The 17,151-nt window shown below is 37.9% G+C and overlaps 1 protein-coding gene across 5 annotated transcripts in view; it reads left to right on the plus strand.

Annotated features, from left to right (window-relative positions):
* LOC129731158 (uncharacterized) overlaps positions 1 to 17,151 on the plus strand; it is a 511,313-nt gene that overhangs the window by 236,446 nt on the left and 257,716 nt on the right. For all 5 annotated transcript variants that reach the window (XM_055690957.1, XM_055690956.1, XM_055690959.1 and 2 more), the window contains exon 3: positions 8,168 to 9,260. In XM_055690957.1, the coding sequence (XP_055546932.1) occupies positions 9,029 to 9,260 (232 nt within the window). In that variant the 5' untranslated portion in view covers positions 8,168 to 9,028. The remainder of the gene's footprint in view (positions 1 to 8,167; positions 9,261 to 17,151) is intronic.

The following is a 17,151-nucleotide window of genomic DNA, read 5'->3' on the forward strand; positions in this document are numbered from 1 at the left end:
TCATTTTGGATAACCACTCGCCGATGACACGGGAAAATTCTCTTGTTATTCCTTCACACACACTGCAAGCACTAACAGTGCTTCGGCCATGTTCAGCGATGCTGTGCAGTACGCTCCGCCGGTTTCCTTAGCTGGTCCACCTGCTGTTGAAGGCTTCGATCGAATGAGCGGGTACAAAAACCGTGTTCAGTGGTCCGATAGCGATTGCTAAAGTGAAACACAATATCATTGTTCCGAGTGCTGCTAGGCATCTCTGTACAGGCCGCAACTCGGCTTCACAATTTGTCATGCTTTTGTTGAGTCCTGCTTGCTTTCATTAGCGCGGTTCATCATTATTAGGGTGGTGCAGAAATTGATAATTCAACAAAATGTTGACTGGGTATACAATAGAGACTAAATTTCCGTATGATTGCTTTTATACGTTACTATTGAGAGCTATACTTCCGGTGAGCGTGTCGTTGCGCACCCGAGCGAGGAAAATGATAATAACAAATCGTTTAGAAAGTCAAATCTCAAATCGCGTATAAGTAGAACCCTAAAAACGATTACCATACGACACTTTTACGTCGCTGCAAGACAATGCACAGTGATTCAGTAATGCAATCAAGCGTGACAAAACGAATAACTCCGGATCGTGTTGGTTTTTTTAAATAGGGTTTGCAGCAATGTTCATGAGGGTAATCAAGGAATATTTTTGTATGAATTTATTTGTACTAAACAAGTACTAAATTATTTTTCTTAATTTTTTCAATTAAGAAGGGTGGTTTCTTTTATAAAAATGTTTATTAGCCAATAAAATGAAACTCTTCCAAGGTCACAACTACTCAAAAAGCCACAGTATATTAATTTTTTGGACAAAATGGAAAAAACGTTTATTTCCATTTTTACTAACAAACAAGTTTCATATTATTGGCTAATAAACATTTCTGTAGAAAAAAACCTAGAAGGATGGTTGAAGGAGGGTTGAAAAAATTTAAAAACAATTTAGTACTGGTTTAGTACACGTATAGTACAAATATTTTTATACAAAAACATTCCTTGATTATGTTCATGAACATTGCCGAAAACACTATCTCAAAAAAAAAAATTAATGAATGTTCGGCTCTTCATTCGCTATTAGTGGAAAAGCTTATGATTGAATTTCTGTTTCAAACTGTTTGAAATAATTCTTCTAGGGAAATTGACTCATGGTTGTGCGCATATCATCTCCCTAAACCAGCACGAGTTTTTGCCCGAGCGCTCGAGAGATTGAATGCGGTCATCAAGTAGAAGCTGTATATACCGACCTGTCCGCTGTGTTCGACTAAGTTAACCAAAAGTAGAGATTGCTATGGCAAGATATGACAAAATGGGAACAAACGATTACTTGCCAACCTACTTGCTCCTACTTGACCGACATGTCTGTTAAACACAGTTATCACACCTCATTTCCCTTCTACGTTACATTTGGCGTTCCTCAAGGCAATCACTACGGGCCTTTACTTTTCCTGCTGTTCATAAACGACGCAAATTTAGTCTTCAAATGTTTGAAGACTGTTTCTTTTGCAGCAACCTCCGTTTCCATCGATTTTAAGCAACCGACCTTGAAGGACAATTTGTTTGACATTAATGCATCCCTGTAAAAATTAGTCTTACGTGAGAAATCAAACAAACTCGCCAGTGTCACCATTTGTGAATCATCAATGGTACTTTTAGCGCCCCAAAATCAGTTTATTGAAGACATAGATATATTTCCCTACCACTCGTGAAAACGTTTCTGACAGTGATAAAAACTACGCAATAAACATACAATTGATTTAACGTTTTTCTTTTTAGTATTCATTTTTCGATCACGGTCGCTGCAGCTATCGAAAATGTTTCATTTCCTGTACCATTTCGTAGTCTATGACTCGTTGATTTGCTCGCTCGACAATCCCACCAGAATTATATCCCCAGAAGTCACGTATAAAATTTAGCATGCAAAAATTTAGTCTTCAATGTCTCACCGTACACTATTGCAAGAGAATGATTTACTGGGAACAGGATCAACCAGCAGTAATCAGAGCCGCAGTGAGTGGCAGTGCGGTAGGTGACTATTCAAATATCTTGGAGCATTACATAGCAAACGGATCAGCAGAGAGAACAGGCAGACTACGCGCTGGTGATTGTGGATCACCTTCCACAGTGGTAGATTTGGGATCTCCCATCTGTGTGGGAAGCACCGTCATCAGACATGTTCTCAGCTTCGTCAAAACTAAAACCAACAAGAAGTAAATATTTTCAATTGAAGTAGTGAAAATAAGTTTTCTACATCTCGGTACTACCCTACCGATGAGTTTATTATCATGAAACGAGGTACTATTTATTGTTAGGTACTATTAGCGTCATAGTAGAAAGATACGAATAGTTCGCAGTCACTTGGCAAGATAAATTTGGCACATGTCGTTTTTGTTCAAAACTGACTCAACTCATCTAAACATATAAAAATGCAGCTCTGTCTGTCTGTCTGTCTGTCTGATTCATATAGGCTTGGAAACTACCAAACCGATCGGTGTGACATTTTGTATATAGGGGTTTTAGAGGCCAGGAAAGGTGACTAAGATAGTTCGAGACCCCTCCCTCTTCTGCAAAGGAGGGGTCCCATACAAATAAAACACAAATTTCTGCACATCTCGAAAACCAACCGAGCAAATGGAACCAAATTTGGCATGTGGATGTTATTAGAAGTAACAAATATGTCCATGTTGATTCGACACCCTTCCCTCTTCTGGAAGGGAGGGGTCCCATACAAATGAAACACAAATTTGTGCACATCTCGAGAACTAACCAAGTACATTGAACCAAATTTGGTAGGTGGATGTTTTTAGGGGTAACAAATACATCCATAATGGTTTGAAACCCCTCCCTCTTCTACGAGGGAGGGGTCCCATACAAATGAAAAACGAGTTTCGCACAGCTCGAGAACCAACCAACCAAATACAACCAACTTTGGTATGTGAATGTTTTTAGAGGTAACAAGTATGTCCATAGTGGTTAGACTCCCTCCCTCTTCTGTGAGGAAGGGGTTCATAACAAATGAAACACAAATTTCTGCTTATCTCGAGAACTAACCAACTAGATGGAACCAAATTTGGCAGGTAATTGTTTTTAGGGGTAACAAATCTATACCTATAAAAATGCAGTCCAGTCTGTCTGTCTGTCTGTCTGTCTGTCTGTCTGTCTCTCTGTCTGTCTCTCTGTCTGTCTGTCTGTCTGATCCATATAGGCTCGGAAACTACCGAACCGATCGACGTGAAAATTTGTATGTAGGGGTTTTAGGGGCCGAGAAAGGTTTTCATGATAGTTTGAGACCCCTCCCTCTTCTGGAAGGGAGGGCCCCCATACAAATGAAACACAAATTTCTGCACATCTCAAAAACTAAACAAGCAAATGGAACCAAATTTTGCATGTGGATGTTTTTATGAGCGACAAATATGTCCATATTAGTTCGACACCCCTCACTCTTCTGGAAGGGAGGGGTTCCATACGAATGAAACTTAAATTTCTGCATATCTAGAGAACTAACCAAAAAAATAGAACCAAATTGGGTAGGTGGATGTTTTTAGGGGTAACAAATATATCGATAATGATTTGACATCCCTCCCTCTTCAACAAGGGAGGGGTCCCATACAAATGAAACACGAATTTCGCACAGCTCGAGAACCAATCAACTAAATACTGTAACCGTTGGTTTCAAGGATAATGTGTTGACTTTGTCAAACTTACAAATAGTTAAAGTTGCTCAGACCCCCTTATTACGACTCTGTAGATAGAGCCCACTGAGTGAGTGATATCCCTCCAAGTCTGTCGCTTTGCGTCTGGGACGGAGGGGTCACTCACGAAGGCAAGCTTTTTTATACGACCACGATTACCTCGTTCTGTATGTGTGATATCCCTCCACGTCTGGTGCTATTGCATCTGGGACGGAGGGGTCGCTCATACCGGTTCACGATCAGATGCACCGAGGCATGTTTTGCCACAAGGGTTTTGTATCATCAAAACTTAACGACCTAGAAAGTGTTGCCAAGATAGATATGTCAAGATGAGGGGAATTCGAAAGGGTTTATAAGGCTCAGCCAAAGTGGGGAAGACTCCTTTTTTACGCTGAACAGTAAGCGAAGTCGTTACGCGCGAAGTCATTGTTACAATTAAAAATATATAAAAGGTGTAAATCAGTATAATTAAGAAGAAAGCAGACAAAAGGAACAGTTATTATCTAAAAAGTAATTGTGTGAAAAACAAAAAGATCTAAAAGTTTTTTGTGTAAAACAAAAGATGTTAGTCACTGTCTGTAAAACCTTATTGTGTAAGACAAATTGTTTCCTATGTCTAATTGTTAATCCTATTTAAAGTTATTATAGTGTAGTAAAAACAAAACAAAAAAAAAACGAAGAGAAGAAAAGAGCGGAAAACCGTGATTTAAAAGGATAAAGAAAAACTTATTGTAAAACAAAAAAGGTAAAAATTACAATTATTTGGTGAAAGTTAATAGAACGCTTGTGTACCATAGCTATAAGAAACCGTGAAATGATAGCTAATTGCCCCCGAACAGGTCCGCGTAGGGCCTTTTTATGTTCTGCTCTGGTTACACCAGAACTTCTACTTCACAGACATCAGGACAGAGAGCATCAGCATCAGTGGCCAGAACGCCCTTCTGTGGTGGTCAAAGCTATACCCGCCCCGCAGTGTAAGCTAGGACATACATCCTCGCCGTGCGGTGTGATTGAACCCGTGCTGGTCGGCAGAGAGACCCAGCAATCATTGAAGCCGAGCCTAAGCCGTGGGAACACAGGCAGCCGCAGATGTACAGCGAGGTCGAACCGCTGAATTTGGGGAAAAAGCTACTATGGTTACACAAGCGCAAGTAAAATTAGGTTAAGATAAACATTGTTCGATAGCAAGATGAATATAATGTAGAATTAGTGTACAACCATCAGCTTTTAGATTCATACTAATTTACACCTGCCAATTAGTCCGGTATTCCGAATTCATACAGTGGTTTTACCCCTTTTCGCTACTGGTCGAACGAAAGGGTGTTCTAAGCAGGAGCTTTTGAGCCAGTAGGGGTTTGCACGTTAATATCAGGCAACGCTTTTCACCTGGGTCGCTCTTCGTTCGGTGGTTCACTTTCCCTAGGTTCCCGTTCGTCGAAATACGAGTAACGTGGTGGGCATAAAAGCCGCTTGAGGCGTAGATCGCATCCCCACCTCGCCTACTTCCTCATTACCCCTGAGCTAAGCATAGGCTAACAATACAATCAAATTTGGTATGTAGATGTTTTTAGGATCGATTAACAAATATGTCCATATTGGTTCGAAACTTCTCCCTCTTCTGGAAGGGAGGGGTTCCATACAAATGAAACACAAATTTCTGCACATCTAGAGAACTAACCAAGTAAATAGAACCAAATTTGGTAGGTGGATGTTTTTAAGGGTAACAAATACATCCATAATGGTTTGACACCCCTCCCTCTTCTATAAAGGAGGGGTCCCATACAAATGATACTCAAATTTCGCACAGCTCGAGAACCAATCAAGCAAATATAACCAAATTTGGCAAGTGAATGTTTGTAGATGTAACAAACATGTCCATAATGTTTCGACACCCTTTCTTCTTCTGGCATGTCTCCAAATGCCATTTTGAAATCCAAGATGGCGACTTCCGGTTTCTGAAAAACAGCGGCAAATGATCAAATACCACCCAAGATGGGTATTTCCGGAATTGTTATGACGCACTGAAGCCACAAATTGACCTCAGACAACATTTTGAATTGTAAGATGGCGACTTCCGGTGTCTGGAAAACAGCCTAAAATGACAAAATTTCACCCAATATGAGTGATTCTTTAACCGGAATGGCGCTTAGAGTCCAAAAATTGTCTCCTAATGCCATTTTGAAATCCAAGATGGCGACTTCCGGTTTCTGAAAAACAGCGGCAAATGACCAAATACCACCCAATATGCGTATTTCCAGGATTATTATGATGCACTGTAGCCACAAATCGACCTCAGACAACATTTTGAATTATAAGATGGCGACTTCCGGTGTCTGGAAAACATACCACCCAATATGAGTGTGTCTTCAACCAGATCAGCTCAGAGGCCAGAAATTGTCTCCTAATGCCATTTTAACATCTAAGATGGCGACTTCCGGTTTCTGAAAAATAGCCTGAAATGACCAAATACCACCCAATATGTGTATCACCGGATCCAGAATGATGCAAGTAGCTAAAAATTGACCTCAGACACCAGTTTGAATTGTTAAATGGCAACTTCTGGGAAACAGCCGAAAATAACCGAATACTACTACATATGGATATTTCCGTAATCGAAATGATGTATAGAAGCCAAGCATTGACCCTGGACACCATTTTGAATTCGAAGATGACCACTTTCAGTTTATAAAAAAAAAAACGAAAATAACTGAAATGCATTCAATATATTTCCGGAATAGAAGTGATGTATAAAAGCCAAAAGTCGAGGATGTTGTCATTCCGATAAAACCAATCATTTCAAATGTTATAAACAAATCGCAAGGAATCAATGAATTAGAAATGTTTAAATTTATTAAATTGAACCCTAAAATAGGCGAGACGAAGTTTGCCGGGTCAGCTAGTAACTAATAATTTTGAGACAAACGGGTTTGAAATATAGTGTTGGAAATTACCATATACATTTTCAAGAATATTTAAAACTTCCCATTCTCATTGAATCTATTTGGGACAATTAAGCATAAAAACTTTTGAAGATCCATGCGAAGAAATTATTTGCTCGTCATTGCAGATTGCCATTTGCCATTTGGACTTCACTAAGTATTTTATAACACCTATAAGCTAGACGGGCGCTCCAGAATCAAAACAGTTTTCTTCGGGCTACGGACGATGAATTCTGACTACCGGGAATCGGAGCTCGGCACGAGCTCATCGTTACTTCTTCTTCTTTGATTCTTGGTAGCGATGATAAATCCGATTTTCAACTCTAAACTAAAATAAAAAGCGTACTTTTTTGAACAATTACAATAGAAAACTTGGTTCATTCTATGGTTTTTTGGCACAAAACATTTCTCTGCAGCGGTGTTAAATCAATGAGTTCATTAGTTTCTAATAGATATAATGAGAATTTAGATATGAATTATAAAATCAGTACTTTCATAAGTTTGTTAACATAGACTAATACTGGGAAACATTCTAAAATTTTCTATCGAATATTCTTTGAAATATTCACACACGTCGGCAAAACATTGGTTTGGTAATATGTTAATATGTAATAATTGTTGTTCACGCTTACTTTTCCTGTCGTCGCGTTAAAAAAATTACTGGAAAGTATTGTTATGCCTTCAGACTCATTGCAGTGTATGGAAAGTGAAATAAAATTCCATAATGAAGTGGGCAATGTGTGTAATTTTACGAGGATGCAAAAAAAGAACAACGACGGAAGGTGTAACTTAGACTTAGAAAAAAATTCCTCATCCAAACGGACTCGGACCCGATGTTGGCATGGTGTTTTGGCCAATTAAACTACTGGGAAGGTAATCGCCCCTAAGAATAATAACGATCACCCTCTACTATTGTGTCCCATTCCAACCACGCACACAGCCTTGTTGAAGTTATTTTTGTAACTGAGAAAGAGAAGAACTGAGCTGGTGGCGGAACTTCTACCGAAACGCATCTAACGGAAGAGTTCTGTAGTGCTAAAATTACTCTACGAACAAATTTCCTTTTTTTATATATTAAGTTTAAATCTTTTATTTTCGTTCGGAACGAAAGAAGTCGTTTAGCACCTCTGTTTTTATTAAAAATCTTCTTTCGCGTCAGCTTAGAACAATAAACCATTCACGTTTTCTGCCAAGCACACAGCAGAGGGGGCTTGAGAAAAAAAAGCTACCCATAACATTCCAGACCACTTCTCAACTGCCAGAAGGTTGATGCAAAGATATATGAAGCGCACCCACGCTACTCAATTCATTGCACCGTCCTGCAGTTTCTCAATTACTAGCAACTTCTTTATCCAGCATCACTGCGCTGTGACTAATGTGACAGCACGAAACAAGTCATTTTCTCGTCATCCTGAGGAGCCCCCCCACGACGATCGTCGTTAAACAGCAAATATTTCCATGCTAATTCATATCTATATTTCTGCAATATTCTTCCAGGTCAGCAAACACCGTCTGCCGTCGAGAGTGCAGTGAAGTGAGATTTCGAGTGAATCCAAGAACTTCGCCGACGACGACGACGTCGTCGTTCCCTTGTTGTCGCGTTTCAAGGTGTTTCAAGGTGTGAAGAGGTTCTACCTGGGAGAAGAGTTTTTCTTCACTCAAACTTGGGAGAAATTACCGTCCATTAGTCACAATCAAGTTCACCCTGAAAGACGGGTGCGGCAAGGTGAAAGAAAACCCCGGATCAGCCTGACCGCGCGCGCGACCTGGTTGCTGCTGAAGGGGGTGCCGCTGGAAAATTGTGATTTATTTTATTTACGTTCGTGTATTCGCGACCCGTGCTTCGGTAGTGTTTCGGGTTTAGAGTCCGTCTTCGGTCACAGCGTCCTCGACAAATGAGTTTTAAGAAAAGCCGAAGTATGGCGTGCCGAAAAAACAAAAAGAAAAGCGTGAAAATATATCATTATTAATGCCACTTTTTATTTTGCCTAATTTTTTACCTTTCTGCCTTTCCGCTGGCCAGTTGTCGCCTCGTTCATCAAACACTGAGAACATGAAAGCGTGGAACACGCGCCGAAGAAGAAGTTTTCCTAATGAGGGCAATAAATCTACGCGAGAGGGGAAAAAGTGTCGCGGCCGTTCCGGAGCGTGTCACCATAGAAAACAAGCGTCGTCGTAACGAGGTGATATTAGTCACGAAACAAGCAGTGTAGGAAAGCCCGGACAACTCCCAATAAACCAAACCTCGAACGAAAATGAATTCCAAATCACACCAGCATGGTACCGAAATCAAATAAAATACTTCATTAAGTGTGTTCTCCTCCTGATTCGAAGCAGAAACTTTGAGCAAACCACACAATGAGCAGAACAAAGTCACAACCACTGACGGTAAGGCAAACTTTACCGATGGCTCTGCTACTAGTGACGTTAAACCAAGTGTTAGCCGAAGCAGATCCGACGGTGCATCGGAAAGGAATTGACCAAGGCCTTGTAGCGGCTGCCACTGCAACAGCTGCAGCGGTAGCAATAGGAGGAGGAGGAGGAGGAGGTGGCACTCCAGATAAGTTGGACCGCCCGCTGCAACATTATGGTAAGTGACTTTTGTAGCTTCTTTGAAACTATGCGGGGAAAAGAATATTACGCGGTCAAGTACTTTCAGTTTGTCGCTCGTCACAGAAAATGATAAGTCGAGGGAAATGTTGTAGAAAGCGTATTTTCTTCACTTTGAAGTTCCCGCTGGATGTTGGAAAGTTTGACATCGATTCACCGCACTTATAGCAGAAATAATTAAATTGATTTCGAGAGCCGGCTCTTCGATTGATGCTCTTCGAGTGAAACTTGTGCGTTTCCCGTTCCGTTTCGAATTACTGTCTCTCCGGTATTCCAGAGCACCGCCACCGGAAGATCGAGTTTCTTCTGCAGTGCGACCGGCACCGGCGAAATTGTTCAAACTTGCTGAAAGATTACTTTCAGCCTAAAAGTAGTTTAGTTTAGTGAAATTTTCGCATCAGGAATACTTTTGGACTCGTTGCGAGAAGCGCAGATGGTAAAATTGCGAATTTTATAATTTATGAAAATTTTTTTACGAAGCGATACAAATCTGATTCACAGGAGTTTGTGAAATATACATGTTAACTGTTTTATTGTGTATGCCCTAAAAGCACATTTCCAACAAATAAAATCAAAACTATGCAGCAGCTTAACACGATTTTTGTATTTTTTTAGTCATTAAAATGTACAAGTGAATCGACTTCAAAATTTGACAATTACAGCCTACACACTCAGTTTCTATTCATCCCGAGGACAAATTTTTGCACATAGAATACTTTATTCACATTTTGCACATAGAATACTTTATTCAAAGAATACTTTATTCATAGAAGACTGTAATATTATGACCGTTGGCCTCCTTTTGTAATTGTTTTTTGCAAATATTCATAATATTCTAGGGTCTTTTGTCGTATATTTGATTAACTTTTACGGACCTTTGATGTTTTACGAACTACTCATTATGTTGTACAGTATATATTGAACAATTTATTTTGCAAAAAGTGCATTTCCAATACCTACCTTGTATGGGATATTACATCGATCTACAAAAGCAGAAAAGCTGCCCTAAAGCTCAAAACACTTGCCTTAAAAAGATCATAGCTTTTTAACCATTCCTGTGAAATTTGATGCCTCTAGTCATTGTCAAAACGCGTCAACTTATGTCAAAATGTCGCTTAGTAATTGCTCGCCGGGTTCGTCACTTCAACATTTGGTTTCTGAGAAAACTCTTGTTATGTTTATGAGAATTCAGAGAAATGTTGGCGGCTTGGGGCACTAAAATTCACAGGAATGGTTAAAAAGCTATAATTTTTCATTTTTTTTCCAGTTTCAACTTTAATGCCACACCTCTGTTGACCAGTGTTATTATGTTATTAGTGTTATTATGTTTATGTTAATCTTTTCTACCATTTGGTAGTCTTCTTAAAAGTACTGTCTTCCTGTGACGACAAGTTTGAACTTATTCGGCTCTCATTGACAATAACAGCCTTTGCTTATGATGCACTAGATTACTATGAGGCCGAAGTTATAATGAAAGCGAGGCGGTGCAAAACACGTTATCTCTGACGTGGGAAATGATATCAACAATGGGAAAATATATGAAACGGTTTGCATCGGCCTAAGAAAAAGGAGAAACGAAAAAGTGCTGGTCCAATATTATCGATGATAGCCGCTTCCGATCAGCAGGTTGTTAATAGCACAAACCAAACCAACAGGATAACCTCAAAATAAATACTTTGGGTGTCATGTCATAACGAACAGAATACATGCGTAAGCATAAGCTGTCGTGTATAACACAAGACAGCTTCGTTATCTGTGTAAGCTTCAGCTGTATGTGAGCTCTCATGAATAGCCTATTCATGAGGCTGTTATAGTAGAAAGAGAGCTCAGTCGTCAGAATAGTGTTAGAAAGACCGAATGGTTTGGTTTGTATATTGAATTTACTGTATTTCTTCCTGTTTCCTAAAACCAAAATTTCTGACTTGATGATTCAATCACTTTTTATAATTAAAAGTAATTTTATATGTCTTGTCTCGGCTAACTAGACTAACTTTATAACTAACTGTGCACATCGCTCAGGTAATTGAATAAAACCAACTCAAACGAAACGTGATAGAAGTATAATAATGAATTTAAAAAAAAAAAAATACGTATGCATTTTAAACCAAAAAATGGTGACAATATGATACAAAATAAAGCGGGAGATAGAGGAAGAGATTACCGGAAACAGAGAAGGAGAAAGAAACAGCAAAAAAGAGATAAAGAGAGAGAGAGAGAATTAGAGAGAAAAAATAGAAAAAAAAACAAACGAGAAAGAGAGAGAAGGAACTAGAAAAAGTGGAAAAACGGAAGCTAGAGAGGGAGAGAGATAGACTAATTTTATAATCAAATGTACATTTGTATATACAATTATAGAGTTATAATGTTAGTCTTCTCTATCTCTCTATGTTTTTTTTCTCTCTGTTTCTCTGTTTTGTTCTCTCTTATTTCTTTCTTTCTCTCTCTCTCTCTCTTTCAATCTTCCTTTTCATCAGAAATGCCGTTTAGATATTCCGTTTACCTGATAGGTTAAAATTGGAATGCCTTTGTAGGTAACGCTCACACCTATTATTTTTTTCTATTATTTTTTCCACCACTGTTTCTTTCAGTTAAATGGGAAAAATCGACTCAAACAAAACAAAGTAAGAAAAAAATAATCAAATTATTGAAAAACATACGTAGGCATGTTAAAAAAAGGGTGTCAATATAATTCAACATTAAGTGAGAGAGGAGGAAAAATAGAAAAATATTAACAGAAAGAATAAGAGACAGAGAGAGAGAAACACAGAGAAAAGAAGAAAAGAAACAGAAGGAGAGTGATCAACAAAAAGAAAGAGTGGAAAAGAGAGAAAGCAAGAGAGAGATCGAGATAGAGAAAGAGAGAATGGGAGTGAGAATGAAAGAGAAAAGGGAGAGAAAAAGAAATAGAAATAACAAAAATAGAGAAGAAGACATAGCAAGAGAACGAGAAAACTAAAAAAAGAATGGCAGAGAGATAGGAAAGAGAAAGAGAGAGAGAGAGAGAGAAAGAGAAATAGAAAGTGAAAGAGAGATTCAAAGGCAGAAGAAGAAAGAGAGAAAGAGAAAGATTAACAGAAACAGAGAGAAAGAGAAATTGAGAGAAAAAGTGAAAAAAAAAGCGTGAATGAAAGAGAGGGACATGATGAATTAGAGAGCTAGGGAGCGATAGAGAAAAATGAGATCAACAAAAAGAGGAAACAAGGGGAACAAGAAGCGGGAGTGAGATAAAAGGAGAGAAATAGAGAGCGAAAGAGAAGGAACTAGAAAGAAAGAGAGAGAGAAAGAGCGAAAGAAAGAGAAAGAAAGAAAGATTCACAGAAACAGAGAGAGACAGATCAAAATAGAAATATAGAGGGAGAGAGGGAGGAAAAGAAAAAAAAACATTTATTTGTACAATTCATTCTAAAAAAAGGAAAATTTAGAACAAATCTTTTTATTATTAAACTTTAAATCAGTTACTTATGTACCTATGAAGAAGTTTGATAAAGATTAACAAAAAGAACGAGAAAGAAAGCGAAAGAGAAAAAGATAAAGGGAGAGAGACAGAGAAAAGGAAAGAGAAAGAGAGTGAGAGAATAAAAGAAAAAGAAGGAGAGAAAATAAGGAGAGGTAAACTCAAAAAGAGAGATAAAGACAGAGAGAGAGGGAGAGAGAAGGGACAAAAGAAGGATAGAGAAAGAGAGAGAGATAGAGGGAGAAAAAAATTGACAGAAAGAGTGAGAATTGAAGATGGCAAAAAAAAGTAATAAGACAAAGCGAGGGAGAAAGAGTGGGAGAGAGAAAGAGTAAGAGAGAGAGAATAACAGAAAGAGATAAAGTGTGAGAGAGAGACACCAAAAGAGAAAGAGAGAAAGAGAGAGAGAGAGAAAAGAGAAAGAATCAAACTGAAAGAAAAAGATATATAGAGAGACAGAAATCACAATAAAAAAATTGTGTCAATACAATTTTATACTAAGTAACATAGGGAGGAAGACAAAGAAAGATGCTAACAGGAAGAGAGAGAGTGAGGAACAGAAAGAAGAAAGAGAGAAAAACAAAAAGGGAGTGATTAACAAAAAGTAAGAGAGGCAAAAAGAGAGCGTGACATAGTGCGAAACAGAGAAAGAGCGAAAGGTAATAAGAAAAGGGAGAGAAATGGAAATATAGATAAAGAGAGAGAAGAAAAAGAGATAAAGAGAAAGAGAGCGAGAGAAATAGAGATAAAAAAAGAGGAAGAAAGAGCGAGAGAAAGAAAAACTCAAAGAAAAAATAAGAGAGAGTAAAAAAGAGAGAACGAGAAGAGAAAGAGAGATAGAATGAGAGATAGAAAGAGAGATAGAAAGACAGAAAAAAAGATTAACAGAAAGAGAGAGTGAAAGAAATTGAAAGAGAAAGAGAAAGTGAGAGAGAGAGAGAGGAAGAGAGAGAGACGGAGACAGAGGGACAGAAAGAAAGAGTGAGAAAGAGAGATATAAAGAAAAACGGGATTGACAGAAAAAGAGAACGAGAAAGAGATAAAGCGAGAAAGAGATAGAATGGGAAAGAAAGAAAGAATGAAAGAGAGGGGAATAAAAAAAATATTTTGAACAAATCTTTTCAGAATTAAACTTGAGATCAGTTCTCTTATTCACCTATAAAATGATTGATAGAGATTACCACAAAAAAAGGAAGAGAGCGAGAGAGAGAGTGAAACGGAGAAACAGAGAGAGAGATAGAGGGAGAGAGAGGAAGGGAGAAACAGAGAGAGAGAGAGAGAGAGAGAAATAGAGAGAAGGAGAAAATGTGGAGGAAAGCGACAGAAAGAAGGAGAGAGAAAGAAAAATAGTGTTGAAAGGAGAAAAAAATGAACAGAAAGAGATAGAAATAGAGATTACAAAAATACAAAGAAAGACAAAGCGAGAGAGAGATAGAGAGAGAAAAAGATACAGAAAGAGTAGGAGAGAGAAAGATAATGAGAGAGCGAGATATAGAAAGATTAACAAAAAGGAATAAAAAGGAAAATGAAGGTAAAAGAGAGAGAAAAAGAAAGAGAGAAAGAATAGAAGAGACACTTATTTGTTTATTTCGATCTTAAAAAGGATAATTTAAAAAAATATCTTTTTATCATTAAGCTTGAAATCTGTTTTGCAGTTTTCTAATACACCTATAAAAATATTTGATATTCTCTTCAGCAGAATTTGGGCCTGCTTCAAATTATGATATCTTTTCAATGACTATTCAATATTTTTATAATTCTTTTTATTAATTTTTCAGGCAATGATTTGATTTAAATTTTTAAATAATTTGATGTCATCGAATAGTCTTTTTCCTGTTCTTTATTTGAATAACTTTAAACAATTTTCTAATTGCATTCAGAAAAAAAAAGTTTTTATAGTTTTTCGATGCCATTATAATTACCGTTGTTTTTTTTTTCTTTAAATTTAATTCAGTTTTTCAAGGTTGGCCCTTTACAGGTTTTTTATTTCCTGACTTTGTTTTTGGATTATTTTGTGAAGATTTTTCGACAACGTTTTTAACATTTTGTCAACAAATTTTCAATTCTTTTTTCAATTGGTGTTATCTGTGTATTTTAATAAAAGAGCTAAATTAAAATAATATAAGCAAATCCACAACCGCAAGGTTGACATTGAAAAGCTATTTAAGACTGTTTGTTACATTATGCATTCGAGCATTAGGGTGAAACCTCATTGAACCCAAAAATGGCCGACTTCGAGTCACCAATTCGAATTTTCGAAAACACAAGATTCGGAAATGTGCGATCCGTGTGAAAATGCTATTTTATGTTTGCTGTGGTGAAGCAAACATAAAATATAATTTTCTTAGGGAACGCAATGAGTATTTCCGAGTCTTGTGCTTTTGAAAATTCGAAGTGATGACTCGAAGTCGGCCATTTTTGGATTCAATTAGGTTTCACCTTAATGCAATCGAGAGTGATCGCAAGTTATAAGTTCGAAGCAAACTTATCTTTTTCGATAGTTCTTTGAAAAGTAGGCGCAAAGATTATGATAGAGTGTCTGAATGTTATCCAAGGCCGAAAAAATAATATAATAAGAAAAACATTGTTAATGCAGCTGTTCAAATATTCATGTTCATGAAAGCGTGGACGGTAAAATTCATGGAAGGAAATAACGGAATTACTCGAATAAAGGACAGAAGAGGAGACAAAGTACTGTGCTTGCTTCATAATGATAAAAATAAAATTAAAAAAACTATATATGCTGGCAGTAAGATCTTAATAGGGGGGAGGGGGGGGGGGGGTATTTAAAAATCTTACGATGTCTTACAAGGGGGGAGGGGGGTTCGCAAAGTGGAAAAATATGCTTACGTAATTATTGAACGGCCCCTAACAAGAATATATATGAATCCCAATTAAGCATCAAATTGTTAAATGAATTTTTCAAACGGTTAGAAAAAAAAACAAAAAAAAGTCTTCAAATAGTATGAAAACTGGGAATGGCTCAAAATCAAAACAAAGATATGGTAATATTTTTTTGCCTGAAATAACAGTAAGATTTCGTTGAAGGCCATAAATAATAAAATTACTGAATTGAACAAAAATCGCCAAAGAAACAAGTCAAATTCAACCTAGTACTAGGAAAATGAAAAAAACCTAGTAAGGCCCTAAACCGTATAATCTTAATTTTTTTTATCAGTACGCGCTCTAGGGCGAAGCCTGTTTAACTTAGATTCAATTTATGATAAATTTCCACCTTTAATATTTCAAATCAGTGTGGGTAGAATTCAAGCAACTGATTAGGAATTTGAATGTCTGGCTGATTTCCTGAACCTTCCTTAAGATCATGTTAGGTTGTAGACTGGCTTTGTTCATTTTCTATTCAATTCAATTTTGTGTGTTTTTTTTATATTCAACAAAAATTTGTAAATTACTTTTCGATTGTACTATGGGAAAGCTTACATGTAATCCAAAACTTTTTGGTGAATTTATTTACCTATACTAATTGTGATCCTTCGAAGACAGTCATAGTTCGACGCTAATCGTTTATAATATACCTCCCAATGTTTCTAAACCATTCCAACCAAACATCACGCCCGGTGTCGCTCTCTTCTTCGCATATAAAACAATTCTACATTCTGAAAACCAATCACTTACGTCTGACTTAACCACCGTCGGGGAGAAAAACAACCAAAACTGTGAAACTTCTGCGCTCAATTCGTTTGTTTTCGTTCGGTTATGGACCGATAGAATTTAATTCGCAGAATTACGACAAACGATTGGAGAACAGAGCAAAAAAGAAGTCCATCTTGGAATCTCTCCATCAGCTTTCCGCCTGGATGGACCGACCGAACCCCAGAAGGCAGCCGGAACGACATTCTTTGCGGAACCATTTCGGCTTCAGGTCAGAACGCGTCGCGTTCCGTTGCCCAACCCCGGCATGGCCGTCATCAACGTTGACGGTCATAACTTTTCAATCAATATTTTATTGATTCACTCTCCGCCCACATTCTGCTCTCGATGATGGCTGGGGGTCATAAGGTTTTCGTAACTCCAACCAGTGCGCAGTGCGTGTGCGTGTGTGTATGTGTGAACATACAGACGAAAAAAAAGTCCCTTTGTACCGGAAGCAAAATCGTTTCCAGGGTGAAACCTGGCCCTTGTGCTGGAAGCAGAGAAAGCATATGTGTACGACATTGAGGCATTAGTGTTGGCCCTCGGGGCAAAATATTTGCTCCCTACCGGGCCGCTGATAGGCATGCACATATGCATAAACCATCAGGCAGAGGTGTTTTCCCTTCCCCAGCGGGAAGTTATGCATGGTTATCGTAATGGTAACAGGAAAAAAACGCCAATGCTATTGAACGGAAAGCAGCACCGAGCGATAATGGCTTTCACTTCGACGTTTTTCTATTCGATGGAGATTGCTCGATTGAAC

The sequence above is a fragment of the Wyeomyia smithii genome, chromosome 3, assembly GCF_029784165.1.
Source record: "Wyeomyia smithii strain HCP4-BCI-WySm-NY-G18 chromosome 3, ASM2978416v1, whole genome shotgun sequence".
Taxonomy (NCBI): Eukaryota; Metazoa; Arthropoda; class Insecta; order Diptera; family Culicidae; genus Wyeomyia; species Wyeomyia smithii.